Source organism: Xiphias gladius, chromosome 11 (assembly GCF_016859285.1).
Source record: "Xiphias gladius isolate SHS-SW01 ecotype Sanya breed wild chromosome 11, ASM1685928v1, whole genome shotgun sequence".
In the NCBI taxonomy this organism is placed as follows: Eukaryota; Metazoa; Chordata; class Actinopteri; order Istiophoriformes; family Xiphiidae; genus Xiphias; species Xiphias gladius.
Genome location: NC_053410.1, coordinates 1,469,321 through 1,487,913, shown reverse-complemented (window position 1 = coordinate 1,487,913; position 18,593 = coordinate 1,469,321). Strand labels below are relative to the sequence as shown.

The window sequence follows — 18,593 nt, the reverse complement described above, 5'->3', positions numbered from 1 at the left end:
GTTTGTGGGTTGCCCGAACGTCTGCATGTAATCCAGAACAGATCTTTGCCCTGGCACCGTCACCGGGCTCTTTAAGAGCCGAGGTTGTGGGTGATGAGATCCCAGCCACAGTAGATGGTTTTAGCGCCGTCCTCCTCCGGTCAACCTCCGCCCGTCTCTCTCCCCGCTTCCCTGTGTATCTCCCTGCAACGCGTGACGTGCCTCGGTGCATGTTGATTGGCAGAGACAGAGAGGGAACAATCCGACCCGACCCGAGCCCGAAGCTTTACGCAGACAGAGAAGGGAAAGACAGCGCTCCTGTTTTCTTCTCCACCCACGTGCAGAAGTCTGCAGAGATCAATGAATCCGAGGAATCTGAAATTTCCGGCTGAACTCTTTGGTAAACGACTCCTTTATCAGCCGTGTCTGTATTTAGCTAATTTTATCCTTCTCAGTATTGTTATTTGTCTCCGTAATGTTCTTGGTTTTTAATATTGTTTCATTCTTTTGTCTGAAACGTTTTATGCTGCCGTCCTTTCCTGGTCTCCTTTACCAAAGAGGCTTCCAGCCTCAATGGGACCTAACTGGTTACATTTTTTTTTTTTTTTTAATATGTTGAAAAAAAAACCCAACAAAAAACCAAGTGGCCCGTCGGGGCTCGGATCAGGTTGCAGAACCTTTTTCTTTATGAATGTGTTTGTGTAAAGGCTACGACAGTGACGTTGCCCGGGAGAAGACGGTGGATTACACCACTAAGATGTACGCCGTCAGCATCAGAGAGATGCGAGGAACCAAACCTCACCAACAGCTGAAGGAGCTGTCTGCCGAGGAGAGGTATGGGCACACACACACACACACACACACACACACACACACACACACACACCACACACCATGACCATGACAAGCTGGTTGTTTCAGGTTTCTCTGAACCCAGTTTGTGTCCAGAGTTTAAAGCTGCACCAGACAACTTTGCATGTTGGTGGAAACGGTTTGAAATTCAAGGAGTGTGTCTTGTCGTTAATGTTTCCTTTTGTTTTACATTTTAACTTTATAGATAAACACAAATTTTACAAACGTGACTTAGTTAATTAACGCAATAGACGGCGATACAAACAAAGGAAAAAACCGGTATATATTCTGTTAAGCAGATGCACCAGCCTCAGTGTGTCAGAAAATCCCACCAGATTCAACTCGTTGCGCTTTGGACATCACTTACCCTGGTTAACTACGTTTGAAAATACGTCCTCCCTTATCTCACTATCACGTCCCTTTGCCATATTAATCCCGGGCTTTAAAAGCAGACGATATTCACACGATCGCATGGCCAGGACGAGCAAACAAAGGCTGCAGCCGACTACAACCGGTCCCACGGTGAATGTGGTATTATGCCCATCTGCACAGCATTAACTTATGTCATACTCACCACTCTGCTGCTCTCATCTTCCTTTTTTTAAGAGAAAAGTCTGTTTCATCCACCTGTTAACTCACTCATTTTTCCTTCTTTTCAGTTTGTTGAACTGCCGTCAGTTAAACTCAGCCCAGCGTCACCCTCTGTTATAACAGCTGACCATCTAACACCCTCACCTCCTGCGGGATACAACACTGTACATCTCCGTGACTCTCGCATGGCCGCCTCTCAAATTAGTCCTGAACCGCTTCGCTCTAGGAAATCCATTTTCTAGCATCTAACTATTAATATTCCTAATAATCCTCTAATACGACCACTGACAAACTGCTAAACGTGTTGTCATTTTGCCTGCTCATTCACGAAAGCAGGACTTGAAGCTCCGCAGTGTGAAATGCTTCTTCTCTGAAGAACAAGTAGCCTTATGTGGCGGTTTTAGAGGCGTTGATTCTGCTAATAACGCAATCTCCTCATAAAGAGGTGGCATCCGTCGTGTTGAAACGACCCATCTGTGCAAAGTTTGTGCAGTTAAGGGAGTTTTGTGAATTCAACTTTAAACACCCGTACAAACAAATCTCCAGAAAAAAAGTTAAGAGGCTTTTAGGATAATAACACAAAAATGTTCTGGCATGAGGCCCAATGATTCTGTGAGTTAAATAATTTCGCTGAGATACTGAAGATAATCCTCATTAGTGAAGATAATCCTCATTCTCACAGCCTTTTCTCACATAAAGCGAAACCTGAAATACATTCAAGCAGAACGTAAATCCCAGATTTGTGATTTCAGTACATTTTCAGGTGAAGCGAACTTAATGCTGTTGATCAGCCACATAATTACACTCCACTGTCAGACTCTCGTTCGTGGTCTCGGTGGTTTTGTGTTGCTGGTGCAGGTTCAAACTCTGTAAAACGTCCTCATTTACAGTCCGAAGCTGTAGAAACAGTCTGTGTGCTTTCCCTTTTTTTCCTTTTTTGACTTTACAACACTGAGCCAAACCTTTTATTAAACTTTTTATGAACAACTTCATCTTACCCTTGGTGTGTGTCGTCAGTGGTCCCAGTATCTGCGTGTTCCAAGCGCGTGTGTTTGTTTGTGTGTGTCTGTGTGCTTAGTTTTGTGTGTGAGTGTGTGTACGCACGCACAGGCTTACGTACACACTGGTGTGTAACGCATGCACAGGCTTCCGCATGGTCACTGAATATAGTTTTGGCTCAGTTTGCTGTGTGTTTCCACGTTGCACATGCCAACAGATTATTATAGTGTTAATAGTCAGTGTTAATGAGCTTTCTCACTTCAAAACACTCAACAACAAAGGGCTCCTTGAAGGTACAAATTTACTCTGCGGGGTACAGATGTCGTAAAAACTATAAACTGGCGTTGAATCTTCCAAAACATGATTAACTGAAATACTAGGTCTATGGACGGATTACGAGACAATGAGTACCTGAGCACAGACATGTGAAAGCTCCCCCAGCCCTCCTATATTGGAGCAGGAGCCCCAGATTAAATTGTTTATATTGTTTTGTCTCTTTGTGGTTGTGTTTCATCTCTTTGTGGTCACCTGTAGCGTCTCTTGGTTCTTGGTTGTTTTCTGTCTCTTTACAGTCATTTGACTGACTTCTCAATAAGAAATGTAGGCAGTCACTTCAGACAGAGGCCCAGATGCCCAGAGGGGCCCTGACTCCTCGGTCATCTGGGCCTGTGCTCCGTGGGCCCGTTTAGTAATCCCTCCGTGACTAAGACACATCAAAAACATTTAAAAACTCAGAAATGCATCCACACATCCACCCTGCAGTGATACTTTTTATTTACTATAATACAGGACACGGACTGCGTCACTTTGTACGCTAAGTATCCTCATGTGGTGTTAACTGAGTGACACACACTTTTTTTTTCCCTTTGTGGTACCCTTACTTCCTGAGTGTTGCTGCTGTCTCTGGCCTTGCTCACAGAAACTCTGAATATCTGTGTTGTGTTTCAACTTGCATTCCCCTGGAGGCAGGGCATTGTCAAGTAAGTATGATCTGATGCTTACTGTGATTTTCAGACGTGGAAAATGTCAATGTTAAATTACATGTACTGTACATATCATCACAAAAACAAGCAAATGGCGTTTGGTGAGGGAAGCTAAGAAGCTGGAGACTGGTGAATGACAGTGGAGGAGAGAGTGGGTGGATGTCGTGGATACGACGGAATCACTCAGTCAGTCACTCAGTCAGTCACTCAGTCACTCAGTCAGTCACTCAGTCAGTCACTCAGTCACTCAGTCACTCAGTCGGTCACTCAGTCAGTCACTCAGTCACTCAGTCAGTCACTCAGTCACTCAGTCACTCAGTCAGTCACTCAGTCAGTCACTCAGTCACTCAGTCAGTCACTCAATCAGTCACTCACGGACATTTGCATTTCTAGGGCTGCCTTTTTCCCTCGCTGTTGTGGTCCAGCCAAAAATACCCGCACAGACATAAAAGGCAAACATATCTCCTAGAAAATCTGTTTCCGTCGGCGCGGCAGGTTTGCCAAGCGTCGGACGGGACGAGAGGTGGAACCACATGTACTCACCTCATCCCTATTTGTTTTTCACCCAGGACTGAAAACTGATTCTCTGATTGCCTGCTCAAGTTTGCCTGTCAACATCATTAGCTATGTTAGCACGTTAGCCTGACAGCCCCAGAAATAAAAAGAAGCCGCAGTAGCATGAAAGCGTTTTGTTAGCATGTAGCTAGCGAGCCACGTTAACAGTCTGTAAGGCAAGAGGCCTTTATACGTGTGTTTTTGAGTGAGTCTGTAGCTGTTTGTGTAGAGAGGCCTGTCTGTGTGTGTTTGAGTGTGTGTCTGTGTGTGTGTGTGTGTGTGTGTGTGTCTGAGTGTGTGTGTGTGTGTGTGTCTGAGTGTGTGTGTCTTCTAAAGCTCTGTACCTTGGTTCTGTCCCTCTGCTGTCCAGGGGATCCAGGTAACACCTGTCCACCTGACTGTCTGTCACTGTTTGTCCGTGCAGTGCGTCTTCATTGTGTGTATGCGCGCGCGTGTGTGTGTGTGTGTGTGTTTGCATCACGCTCCGATGGCATTACCTCGCGCTGTCCTTAGCTCACTGGTCATTTTCCAGGTCACCTATAAAGCTGTCTTTGTGTTGCACTGAATGAAATGACTGTAAAGGAACTCATTACCTCAACTGTGCAGTAAAAAGTGCAAATATTTCCCTCTAAAAGGTAGTGAAGTACAAAAGCAAAAAACTGAAATACTGAAGTACAAGTACCACATTACCTGAGTAAATATGCCTAGCTGCTTTCCGCCACCTTCCACCATCACATTTTTTGTTGAACTGACCAACTATGACTTAGACTGACAAAGCACCAGCAGACATAGACAGAGAATAATAACCTGGACCGGGTCTTTACCTGCCACAGGATCCTGAGTCTATCTGAGTATCTTATCCAGGTGTTCTGAGACAAAGACAAGGCCCTTTTCATAACCTGGATTATAACTGAGATACTAGTGTCCATGTAAATACATAAATAACTCCCACCATTACTGTTCTTTCCTTCTACCATTTTATTTTATTCCTTTTGTTCCTTTTCCAGATCCAGGGTCTAAAGACGGAGGGTGTTGTTTGCTTTACACATTGTTAATCCCCCCGAGGCAAATTTGGGATTTGTGATATTAGGCTATATAAATAAGCTTGACTCTGACTATCACAGTAACTATTACTACTTTTACTGTGACTGCTGGTTTTGCTACTTACAGGTACCTACAGTACACAACAAAATTGAGTGCACCCCCGTGCAACATCACTAAAGTGTTAAATGAGTCAAAATTGCACCACCTTACACTACTCATATTATTTTTTAAGTTGAAGGAATACTGGCCCCAAGGTACAAAAGTGATGACACAAGGGATTTCCAGTTGAGGCTAATTACATGAACAAGGTTGTAAAAGAACCCGTGAACACCACGGCGTCCTCAGTTCTGGCCTTGGTTGTGTCCAATGCAACACGGCTCCACATGGTGAGGAACTGCCTGGACAATAAGAAACCAGACCTTGAGACGTCACGAAGATGGGGAGGGTACAAGAGCATCAGCGGGCCACTGAAGGTCGGCTGAAGAGCTGTACTGCCGATGACAGCAGGCGCAGCGACGGCACGACGCCACGCGCAGCTCACTATTTACACGCCCTCCCATCGAAAAAGAGACAGTCGGTGCGTCTGACTCGGCACAAGGACCATCTGTGGAAACTGGTGTTGCAGTGACTGATCAGACAGTGAGAAGGAGACTGCGTGAAGTCGACCTCTACGGACGACGTCCAGGTGATGAAAGTCGGCAGCACATTCTTTGGTCAGATGAAACCAAAATAATAGTTTGTATCAGATGTGGTCCAGCGTGTTTGGTGTGGACCTGGCCAGGACCCCCGCAGTGCCGACTGTGAAACACGGAGGTGGAAGTGTGCTGATGTGGGGCTGCATGAGAGCGGGAGGTGACATTTAAGTTTGTACCCAAATCCTGAATGAAAAGACGACTCGTGGTTTCAGGAAGTTCCCGACATGTCAGTGATCCCAAACGCACTTCGACAATCAGACCGGAGCTTTAGAGAAGAAAACAGTGACAGCTATGACCTGGACAAGTTCGTAGCCCGTCCAGAATCCAATAGAAAAACCGCTGGAGAATCATCTGTGAAGAAGCAGAACATCGCTCCACAGATCCGTGTTGGACTGGTATCATCCTGCCGTCAAAAATAAAGGTGGACGTAACGAGATATTAAAAAAATCAAAGTATGGAACCTCACTCATGAAGGGTGAACTGACTTTTGCTGCTGTTGGTTCTTTGGTTATAGTTGAATTCGTCAAACATTTCCGTTTTTCACATCAATTGGCTTCATTCCTCTTGGGCTTACCTACTGACGTGTCAGTGATATTGACCAGGGCTGTGCTCAGTTCTGTCCTATGTCGTGCGTGTGTCAGTAGGACAGTGACTGGGCGAACACGAGACGGAAGGTCACAGCTCGGTCTGTAACTCGGTCTGAGTTCACGGTACAAACATCTGTCTGCATCTGTCCCGTACGTCTCTACTGCTTCTACCGTCTGACCCGCCTGCCCGCGGGCTGACCGTGCTGTCTCACTGTCTGTTCCTCCACCTGTCTGTCCTCCAGCCCTCAGCACGTTGGGATGTGAATGAGTGTTTCTCTTTGAGCGGTCGACTGATTGTGTGATTAACAGATTGACTGACTGATCCTCCAGGCCTCCAGTGAGTCGAGCTGCGCCGCAGCCGGAGAAACTCCAGAAGAACAACGTGTCCAAGAAGAAGAGACTGGTGGAGGTATGTCTATCTCTCTGTCTCCCTCTCAGTCCGTCTGTCTGTCCTCCTGTTCATCCTCTTCACCTGTCTCTTCTGTCTCCGCCTTCTGTAGGACCTGGTTCTGGATCACGTGTTTGGTTTTCGGGGCTTCGACTGTCGTAACAACCTGCACTACCTCAATGATGGCACAGATATCGTCTACCACACTGCCGGCACCGCAATCGTCCACAGCCTCAGCACCGGTAACCACGGCGCCACAGATGCTCATAACACACACTTTCGACCTCATGTTTGCCCCCCGGTTGCACTTCCTCCTTCGTCTCCTAGCCTCTGGTCTCTAGTTACAGTTCACAGAGCCTCTGGGAACATACATCCACATTTATGAGGCTGAACGTGTCAGGATGATGACGCTTAAAGCGGCTGTAGTTTATTTTTTTAAGCCAACAATCTGTGACATTGTGAAAGGCGTTAGAGATGAAGCTACGGAGAATCATCAGCTGAACCTGCATCAGCCTCCCTCGGCTTCACGGAGCGTAACACTGAGTCACAGCTCGTTGTTTAGCCGTGTACTGCTCCGGTTCACTCTCACCGCTCTCACAGCGCCGTTTTCGGCCGCAGTGGCCAGATGTTTTCAGAGGAACAGCTGTAAAAAGCCCCCGTCCACTACCTTCTGGAAACAGACTTAGCAACTTTAAAAGACAAACGTGACATGCATGAATCATGACTTTAAGGTGGAGTGAGATTCTGGAGAAAGGCCGTTGATATTTGAGCTCAACAGCAAAACAAAAACTTTGCGACACATTTGGATGGAAAACCCGCCCACTGTTGCTGCAGCGGGAATCGCACCTGTGACCGTTCAGATCCCGGTGATGTGTTTGTGTGTCTTCTTGTGCTGCAGGAACTCAGAGTTTCTACCTGGAACACACTGACGACATCCTCTGTCTGACCGTCAACCAGCACCCGAAATACAAAAACATCATTGCCACCGGACAGATCGGTACACTGAGTGTGTGTGTGTGTGTGTGTGTGTGTGACCTGCAGGAGGCGAGTTGCTGTTTCTGCATGGCAGTGTGTTCCTATACTAACTCGTCTGTACTCAATGAATCCTGCTTTCGTCTCCTCTGCTTAATCTGCCTGCTTTCCTTTAGTCCCACTGAGAGATTAGGAAACAGGCCGTTAGCACAAACATGGAAGAAGCTTCATTTTTAAAACCAAATACCTCTGAGTACTTTAACTTCAGACCAATAGGAAGATGTGCAGTACATTTTAAAAAGGAAAACAAAAACCTTGCGTCTAGCGTGGCCTAATTTAAGCAGTGAGAATCGCCCATAGATATCTGCCTCCTTACTGTCAGGTTTTCATCTGTTTTTGTTCTTTTTGTTGTTTTTGTATGTGTGCGTGTTGGCTGGCCTCATTTGTCACCATCGCTCTCACAACACCTCAGGTGACGTCAGTGGACTCCCAGGTAAACCGCACCGCCGCTCCCATCCCGACAGACACCCTGAAACCCAGAGACGACCTGAGGACTCGCAGCAGCGACTCAGGAGCGCTGCTATGTCAAAAAAGCAGCACAGGGTTCTAACATCCTGCTGCAATGTGGCTGCAGCGGAGAAGAGCATCCCACACCCGCTGATTCAGAGCCCACACATTGTGTTTTATTTGGCTGAACTCCGGTGTCAGGTACAGTCCTGATTCCCGATGGGTTTCCTTCCCTCCAGGCAGCTGCTGGTTTTCATTCATGTCTATAAAAATCAACAAAAAAAGCTCGTGATACTTCAATCAAATCTGCGTTATTCTCCGGCCATAATGCGTTTGACAGCAGGATCCTAGTTGGTGCATTCAAGTACTTGTGGAAAAATCCGCATTGGAGATTTCACACATGGCTAACGTTGCCTTGCCAAGTTCAAAAAACAGTGTTTCAGTATTGATATGCTCTTTAGGCTTGTAATAAAAATATCTGTGGGGGGAGTTTACTATTATGTACATTTATGTCTACAAGAAGGAAGAGTAACACTAAATAATCCCGCACGTGATTTACAGGGTCATTTTTTTTCCCAGTAGAAAGTCGGAACAGTGGAAGAAAACCCCACCATGCGGAACTAGAGAGGAGCAGCTGGGTATTTTAAAGAGAAGGAGAAATAAATGATACCAGGAAACAAAAGCAAAGTCAGAGAAAAACTACCTGTTTAACAACCGTTTTCTTATTGTCCAATGAAAGAGTACAAAGTGTAAAGTCATATAAAATACACGCCGTAGTTTCACCCGTTAACAAACACTACTGTGACATGTAGGAGAAAATGCAATATAAAAGACGGGAGCTCAGTTCACAGCTGTGACTTCAGACAGCGACAGCCGCACCACAGGGATTTATTTATTCATATTTATGTTTTCTTACCGATTTTATCATTTGGAATAAGGAGAAGTCTTGAAATGGGACGATGCCTTCGAAAAACAAAACGTTTTGTCTTCGTCAGCAGCTGCGGAAGGTCTCTATTGTCACCTGAGGAAGAAAAACTGTACCATAACACAGTCATGTAGTAATACGACCCATGAAGCTGGATCAAACATGGCTAAACTTGAATGTCTAATAAAGAACCCAGTTATTATAAAATGTGTATCTGCTCTCCCCTTTTTACTCTTTAAGCACACGGTAAGAAAAAGGTTGTTTTTCCCAAAGTTTTGCTTCCCAGTACTGAACCCGGTATTTACTATACAAAATACTAGTAGTAGTACACTAAATGTAACACATGATACTTCCCCCTTGTTCCCCGTAGTCTTGTTTTCTTCCGTCCTGCCCACTTTAAGTAGAACCATATAAATAAAAGTATTTTATTGGTGCTTGATTCATACAGAAAAATGAGGTAACACTCCTTATTTCCCATATTTCCCAGCTAATTTCCTGGAAAGTTTCCTCATAATTTCCTTGAAAAAAAACTAAAAAAAAACTGTATTCAGGTGTATTATTACCAGGGTTTTTCCAAGAGAGGCCTACACAGTTTGGTACTAATTATAAGGGAAAATGGAGAAAGTGAGAGTTGCAACAGTTATCAAGTACTCGATCAGTATATCGGCGTTTTTAAGAAAAAACTAGTAAATGACGTGGTAGGTTAGTTTACAGAGTAAAGTGTGGGCTGTTAGAAGCTGCCACCAAAGGATCTTACATGCAAATTCTCAATTCTGAAATCCTGTTAAGCGGTAATGCAAGAAGCAACCGTGTTCACATCGTCCTTGTCGCAGCAGCCATGTTTGCGTCAGTTTGTCTAAACCCTCATTTCAAGTCTCTGCGAGTCGATTTCAGCGAAGTGAAACCTCCTGAAACCGCTGTCTGCCTGGAAAAAAAGGAAATCAACCGAAGAAACCGATTGGAAGATGTGGGAAATGTTCAGCGGGAAAGTCAAATGGTTTGTAGATGAGATGTGTGAGCCACCGGTGTGGTCGTTACACGGTGAAGCGATTCAGCCGGTCTGGTTCTCAGGGTGTCTGTCAGCTGCACTGATCCCTCTAACTGCTCTGGTTCTGTCCTGATGGTTTTTGGTCCCACGTCGCCTCTTTTTGTGACTCTTTTCGACCAACGTGACCGGATACGACCTCGGTTTACGTCCTCCTCTCCTCTGTACGCAGGCACCACCCCGTCCATCCACGTGTGGGACGCGATGAGTAAACAGACTCTGTCCATCCTTCGCTGTCCTCACACTAAAGGCGTCGGCTACGTTAACTTCAGCGCCACAGGGAAGCTGCTGCTGTCTGTCGGAGTGGAACCTGAACACACCATCGCGGTGTGGCGCTGGCAGGAAGGTCAGACTGATATCTGATCAATAACCCATAAAACACACATTAACTCAGCAGCCCCTCAGCACAGAAGCTGGGTATGGGTCTCTGTTCAATACAGGCTTTCATCAGGTCCCGATCTCAGTTTCCTTAAAAAGGCCTTTGCAGGTTGTAAAAAGTCTTGAATTTCATTGACAAAAGTCTTAGATACATCTTTAGCCTGTCGGAGGCAGTAATGTTACTTATAAAATGTTTTGTGTGTGATTGTGACAAAAGCTCCAGTAACTTTGTTCCAGACTCCTGATGTTATAGAAAACTCACTGAATCAGAAGGTCTTTTCATAGTTGGTTCTTCTGTTCAGTCATTTTCCATCCATTTTCTGCTGCGTATCCAGATCACGTTTCGTTGTTGATTCATGATATTGTCAGTATTTGGAAAATCATTTTGGCCGCGTCATCGCTGCTGGTTTTTGGGGGTTGTCTTCGTACTTTGGTCGGCGTGATCATGAAACGGGTGTTAAGTTTTATTCCATGTGGTGTTAAGAAGGTTTTTAGAAAGACTTTTTGATACCAGGCAGAATTACATTCGATTCCTGTTTCAACATCACACTGGATAAAGCAGTGGAACAGGACAGTGGAAAACCAGCAACAATGAACTCGAGTTATTTATCATGTTAACGTAACAATTCCTAAAACGACTTAAGCAGCAGAAAGTGGAAGATTCACTTAAAAATGATGAATTCATTAAAGTTCAAGCAAGTTTTTGCTAAAATCAACATTTGTTCCTCATGCTGATTCTGACTGTCAGACTCATCAGTCTAGACTCAACAATCCATGATGATAAAGTGAAAACATGGATTTAGAAATGTTTGCACATTTATTATAAAATCAAAAAGTGAAAGCTTCTATTTCCAGAAGTTTTCAGACCTTTAATTCCCTACTTTGTAGAAGCTCCATTGGCAGCAACGCTACTGAGTTTTATTCTGCCCCAAACTCTTAGTTTTGTTTGATATTGAAGAGGTTTTGACACGAATCTGATTCCGTACAACACAAGCTTTGCTCGACCGGATTCGGGCAGTTTATCTCGTTCTTCCTCTCAGATCCTGTCAGGCTCCGTCAGACTGGACTGGAAGCGTCTGTGAACTGGCCCCTTCAGGTCTCTCCACAGAGGTTCTAAGGGTCTAAGTCCGGACTTTGGCTGGGCCCAGTTCTAGAAACACTTCAAGGATAATTCAAGCAAACAAGATGCTCCTGACCACAATGTGGAGCCACAGCAAAGGGTCTGAAGACTTCGGCTTTTGATTTTTCATTTCTAAATCATCATGGATCATTGAGTCTAGACTGATGAGCAAAAATGGCAGTTTGGTCCATTTAAAATTATATCTACAACATAATGAAGTGAAGGGGTCTGAAACTTTCTGAAGCCGCTGTACCTGTGAATACACACAACTGCACCTCTGGTTACACTGTTATCATCACTGATTATTTGTATTTTATTTTATTTTATTTTTTGGAAAAAGTCCCAATTAAAGACATTTGAGCTTTGGTGGCTCAGCTGCTTCAGAAAATACTGATCAATGAATGCGTCTCCCTCAACAACTGATATTTCTTAGCAGTAAGTACGGATGACCGCGGTGTCTCCACTGCAGGATCCAGGGTTTGCAGTAAAGCCGGACACCCGGACCGGATCTTCGTAGTGGAGTTTCGGCCGGACTCTGACTCCCAGTTCGTGTCAGTGGGAATCAAACACGTGAAGTTCTGGACGCTGGCCGGCGGTGCACTGATGTACAAGAAGGGCGTGGTGGGGACGCTGGAGGACGGCAGGATGCAGACGATGCTGTCTGCCGCCTTCGGTGCCGTGAGTTCGCTGATGACTTATTGTTGTGTAGGTGAGTCTGAGGCCCGGAGGTCTCCGCTCACATGACCTGACGTGATGATGACAGAACAAGACCACAATCAGCGAGAAACATCAAGTGAAGTCTCACTAGAAAAAAACAATCAAATCAAAGACAAACACAGCAAAACAGAAAAAACTCAAGTCAACAGTGAAACACACGAGAGATGACGGGGCCAAAGTCGTTATTCTGCACTGTCCAATTGTTAAAGTCTAGGAGAGTTTTTGAAATACATTTGGACACTTCGACATTCTGTACAGTTCAATTCTTAGTTTATAAATATTCGCTCCTATGTGGGAGGGGTGGGGGGCGGTGTACGTGTCTGCCCACAGGGGCCACAGAGATGAGTACAGTTCGGGAGCCGGCGCCTTTTCGAGCTAATTTCTCTGTTAAATGCGTGTTTGCAGAATAACTTGACGTTTACCGGAGCCATTAACGGGGACGTGTACGTGTGGCGGGACCACTACCTGCTGAGGGTGGTGGCGAAGGCTCACACCGGGCCAGTCTTCACCATGTACACCACGCTGAGAGACGGACTCATCGTCACCGGCGGCAAGGAGAGGCCGTGAGTAACACACCAACAGCTGCTTCACCACCGAGTTGAAAGTTTCATTTAACCTTTACAGAACACGTGTGAGACGGCGGCTTCCACAGGGCGTCATAACATAAATAAGTTTCTCTCATTGTAAAGTGTAATAAATGTCGTCGTGGTTTCGTCAGTGTAACATTATACCAGAATCGAAATGAGCTCGAGGTATAATGAGGACCTAAAAACAGACAGTAATTACAGCGTGTTTAGAAAAGAGGCTGAAATCTGCTGCACCAATTGTGCAGACTTTTTTAAGTGCACTTCTTGTAACACTTCATAACGGAGAACCATAAGAACTGCTGCAGGTGTTTACTCGCTGTTTCCGTTGTTTGTACAGGTGTAATAATGGATGTGTGAGAAGGGGCTGGGGGGCCAGTGAGGCCCCCTACAGTCCCAGAATTTTGTGCTACACCACTGGTTCCGAGCATAAAACTTTCGATATCTGAACTTTTCTTCTCTTTGTGGAAAAAATGAATCTGAGATGCGGTGCCCTTTTGGACGTGCAGCCACATAGACGTGGTTAAGCTTTTAATGGAGGCAGCAATAAAAACCAAGTAAACGTGTGTGTGTGTGTGTGTGTGTGTCAGGACTAAGGAGGGCGGTGCAGTGAAGCTCTGGGACCAGGAAATGAAACGCTGTCGAGCGTTTCAGCTGGAGACGGGAAAGCAGGTGGAGTGTGTCCGATCCGTCTGCAGAGGAAAGGTGAGGACTTCTGATTTTGAATTTTCACCCCTCCGTCCCTTCCGTCTCGCCTTTCTCCTCATCAGCACCTCCTCTTCCTCAGGGTAAGATCCTGGTGGGGACGAAGGACGGGGAGATCATCGAGGTCGGGGAGAAGAACGCGGCGTCCAACCTGCTGCTGGACAGCCACGCTCGGGGAGGGATCTGGGGCCTGACCGCTCACCCTGCCAAAGAGCTCTGCATCACCGCCAGCGACGACGCCACCATCAGACTCTGGGACCTCACCGACAAGGTACGGACTAGGGCTTCTATAATGACAACTTTAATTATTATATGAATCAGACCAGATTTTAAAGGTTTGAATATCCTCCCTCCAAACTGGGCTGAGTGACATTGAAAAGATGAGTTCATGAAGAGTTAGTGTCTCTAATATAGGATGAGTGGTCACTCTGTCTCGTTTCCTTCTCTCGCCCTCTGTTCAGAAACTGTTGAACAAGGTGTGCGTCGGCCACGCGGCCCGGTGTGTGAGCTACAGCGCAGACGGCGAGATGCTGGCTGTGGGGATGAAGAACGGCGAGTTCCTCCTCCTCCTCGCCAACTCGCTCAAGATGTGGGCGAAGAAACGAGACCGCAGCGCCGCCGTCCAGGACATCCGGTAGGAGAGAGGGCGGAGAGGGTGAAGGAAAGAAAGAAAGGAAGGAAGATGTGCATTCCACATTCACATTAATAATAAATTCACATAAAATATAGATAAATAAACGTAAACCAATAATTCAACAACAGCAATTCATAAATCGATCACAAAAAAATACTTTATAATTCTGGAGAAATCAGAATTAATACTAATAAATAATCCATCTTTACTTCTTTTCCTGGCCTTTGAGACCAAGTCAGCAGCCTTAAACAAAAATCCAATTTCGTTTCATCCGTACACCAGATCACGGAATTATGACATTATCCAACCACTGGAGTAAGAACCGTACAGAATAAAGCGCTCACACCGAGTTGAAAAAGAGGAAGAGAGGACACGGCAGGAAAAACAAGAGAAGAGAGAGAAGTAGGAAGCACATTAAGGGAATAAGGGGCATCATAGTGTGTGTGTGTGTGTGTGTGTGTGTGTCTGTGTGTGTTTGTGCAGGTTCAGTCCGGACCGGCAGTTGCTGGCAGTCGGTTCAGTGGAGAACACGGTGGATGTTTACGACGTGAGCGGAGGACCGAGTCTGAACCGACTGGTTTACTGCAGCGACATCCCTGCCTTCATCCTGCAGCTCGACTTCTCTGCAGACAGCCGTTACATACAGGTACACACACCTGGACACACACGCTGCAGACAGCCGTTACATACAGGTACACACACCTGGACACACACGCTGCAGACAGCCGTTACATACAGGTACACACACCTGGACACACACGCTGCAGGCAGCCGTTACATACAGGTACACACACCTGGACACACACGCTGCAGGCAGCCGTTACATACGGGTACACACACCTGGACACACACGCTGCAGACAGCCGTTACATACAGGTACACACACCTGGACACACACGCTGCAGACAGCCGTTACATACGGGTACACACACCTGGACACACACGCTGCAGGCAGCCGTTACATAGGGGTACACACACCTGGACACACACGCCGCAGACAGCCGTTACATACAGGTACACACCTGGACACACACGCTGCAGGCAGCCGTTACATACAGGTACACACACCTGGACACACACGCTGCAGGCAGCCGTTACATACAGGTACACACACCTGGACACACACGCTGCAGGCAGCCGTTACATACAGGTACACACACCTGGACACACACGCTGCAGACAGCCGTTACATACGGGTACACACACCTGGACACACACGCTGCAGGCAGCCGTTACATACGGGTACACACACCTGGACACACACGCTGCAGGCAGCCGTTACATACAGGTACACACACCTGGACACACACGCTGCAGGCAGCCGTTACATACAGGTACACACCTGGACACCACGCTGCAGACAGCCGTTACATAGGGGTACACACACCTGGACACACACGCTGCAGACAGCCGTTACATACGGGTACACACACCTGGACACACACGCTGCAGACAGCCGTTACATAGGGGTACACACACCTGGACACACGCTGCAGGCAGCCGTTACATCTGGTACACACACCTGGACACCTGCGCTGCAGACAGCCGTTACATAGGGGTACACACACCTGGACACACACGCTGCAGGCAGCCGTTACATACGGGTACACACCTGGACACACCGCTGCAGACAGCCGTTACATACGGTACACACACCTGGACACACACGCTGCAGACAGCCGTTACATAGGGGTACACACACCTGGACACACACGCTGCAGGCAGCCGTTACATACAGGTACACACACCTGGACACACACGCTGCAGACAGCCGTTACATCTGGTACACCTGGACACACACGCTGCAGACAGCCGTTACATAGGGGTACACACACCTGGACACACACGCTGCAGACAGCCGTTACATACGGGTACACACACCTGGACACACACGCTGCAGACAGCCGTTACATAGGGGTACACACACCTGGACACACACGCTGCAGACAGCCGTTACATACAGGTACACACACCTGGACACACACGCTGCAGACAGCCGTTACATACGGGTACACACACCTGTGCACACACGCTGCAGACAGCCGTTACATACAGGTACACACACCTGGACACACACGCTGCAGGCAGCCGTTACATACGGGTACACACACCTGGACACACACGCTGCAGGCAGCCGTTACATACGGGTACACACACCTGGACACACACGCCGCAGACAGCCGTTACATACGGGTACACACACCTGGACACACACGCCGCAGACAGCCGTTACATACGGGTACACACACCTGGACACACACGCTGCAGACAGCCGTTACATACGGGTACACACACCTGGACACACACACGCTGCAGACAGCCGTTACATAGGTACACACACCTGGACACACGCTGCAGGCAGCCGTTACATACAGGTACACACACCTGGACACACCTGCGCTGCAGGCAGCCGTTACATACGGGTACACACACCTGGACACACACGCTGCAGACAGCCGTTACATACAGGTACACACACCTGGACACACACGCTGCAGACAGCCGTTACATAGGGGTACACACACCTGGACACACACGCTGCAGGCAGCCGTTACATAGGGGTACACACACCTGGACACACACGCTGCAGACAGCCGTTACATACAGGTACACACACCTGGACACACACGCTGCAGGCAGCCGTTACATACAGGTACACACACCTGGACACACACGCTGCAGACAGCCGTTACATAGGGGTACACACACCTGGACACACACGCTGCAGACAGCCGTTACATACAGGTACACACACCTGGACACACACGCTGCAGACAGCCGTTACATACAGGTACACACACCTGGACACACACGCTGCAGGCAGCCGTTACATACAGGTACACACACCTGGACACACACGCTGCAGACAGCCGTTACATACAGGTACACACACCTGGACACACACGCTGCAGGCAGCCGTTACATACAGGTACACACACCTGGACACACACGCTGCAGACAGCCGTTACATACAGGTACACACACCTGGACACACACGCTGCAGACAGCCGTTACATACAGGTACACACACCTGGACACACACGCTGCAGGCAGCCGTTACATACAGGTACACACACCTGGACACACACGCTGCAGGCAGCCGTTACATAGGTACACACACCTGGACACACACGCCGCCAATAACCAATAACATATGTGTGTGTGTGTGTGTGTGTGTGTAGGTGTCCACAGGAGTTTATAAACGGCAGGTGTTTGAGGTTCCTTCGGGGAAGCTGGTGAGCGACCAGACCGCCATCGACAGAATCACCTGGGCAACCTGGACCAGGTAACACACACACACACACACACTTTCTAGCCTCTGCTTGAGCATCGATGTAATGTCTCGTTCAGCATTTCTGTCTCTGGGCTCTGGTGTTCCTGAGGTTCAGGCATCCACCAGATTGACACCTCTGTGACTCTAAAGTCCAACAATGCCGACTTTGTCCCGACTCCGCTTACGTCATCGTAGCTTGGTTTCATCCACGTCCATAAAACTCACCGACGCCGTCTTCTACAACCACAGACACGTGACTCGCTCATGGACTCACCTCTTATGTCGACCCGTGGCGTTTGGCGCACAACGCTCCAGGGCTTAGGAACTACAACGAACCGTTATTTAAAACTCACCCTTGTTTTCGGGAAAAGAAGTGAACCGCACTGTTGAGTGTTCATTTGTCTCGTTATAAATGTAATTTTGAATGAGAATTTCATACCTGTGGAACAGAAAAGGGACGTTCCAGTTCCACTTGGGTTCTGTGTTCAGAGGATCCTCAAAACAAAGAGCAAAATCACGTCCACTGTTTCATCCGCGGAACTGATGCTGCGTCTTGTGATTTTGACGTCAGACTCATAAAACAAAGGTCCGAGTGAACTGTTTCACTGTCTCTGTGCAGATTCTGTTTTCTGAAACCAACCAAACCGACATGTCCAAGATGCTCTCAGTAACACTGCACTCTGTTCTGATTTGATGACGAACGCCTGCAAAATGTATCATTTTTCACTTGTCTGTGCATTAAAAGCACCATTATTATGAAAGATATATGCACTTTAACCTACATAGACTCAGATGGACATGAATGAAGACTTTGTGCGGCAGATTTCACAAAAGTCATTTCTATATTCGACTTCCTTTTTCTTTTTAATCTTAAATTATTGGCTGATTATCCTGAGTGATAGAATAATGATAATTTATTCGTCATTTTTCTGTTTTAATTTTCAGCTTTCTTTTTTAATTTGAATTCTGTGTACAACCATCCTTCATTCTGCAGTTTTACAGCTGTAAAAGTCAAAAATCTGAAAGCTGCAGCAAAGTTGGTGGCTAGAATCTGTCGTG

General features: G+C 47.0%; 1 protein-coding gene across 3 annotated transcripts in view; it reads left to right on the top strand.

The window, feature by feature from the left end:
- Positions 1-18,593, top strand: part of LOC120796116 (echinoderm microtubule-associated protein-like 6) — an 86,439-nt gene that overhangs the window by 65,380 nt on the left and 2,466 nt on the right. Inside the window, exons 29-43 of one of the 3 annotated variants that reach the window (XM_040138509.1) lie at positions 687-813; positions 3,387-3,401; positions 4,330-4,338; positions 6,616-6,694; positions 6,786-6,915; positions 7,572-7,670; positions 8,118-8,138; positions 10,295-10,468; positions 12,090-12,298; positions 12,743-12,900; positions 13,512-13,626; positions 13,709-13,897; positions 14,088-14,260; positions 14,744-14,906; positions 17,443-17,546. In XM_040138509.1, the coding sequence (XP_039994443.1) occupies positions 687-813; positions 3,387-3,401; positions 4,330-4,338; positions 6,616-6,694; positions 6,786-6,915; positions 7,572-7,670; positions 8,118-8,138; positions 10,295-10,468; positions 12,090-12,298; positions 12,743-12,900; positions 13,512-13,626; positions 13,709-13,897; positions 14,088-14,260; positions 14,744-14,906; positions 17,443-17,546 (1,765 nt within the window). Of the gene's footprint in view, positions 1-686; positions 814-3,386; positions 3,402-4,329; positions 4,339-6,615; positions 6,695-6,785; positions 6,916-7,571; positions 7,671-8,117; positions 8,139-10,294; positions 10,469-12,089; positions 12,299-12,742; positions 12,901-13,511; positions 13,627-13,708; positions 13,898-14,087; positions 14,261-14,743; positions 14,907-17,442; positions 17,551-18,593 lie in introns of those variants that run through there. The other 2 variants (XM_040138510.1, XM_040138511.1) reach the window with 2 other exon arrangements.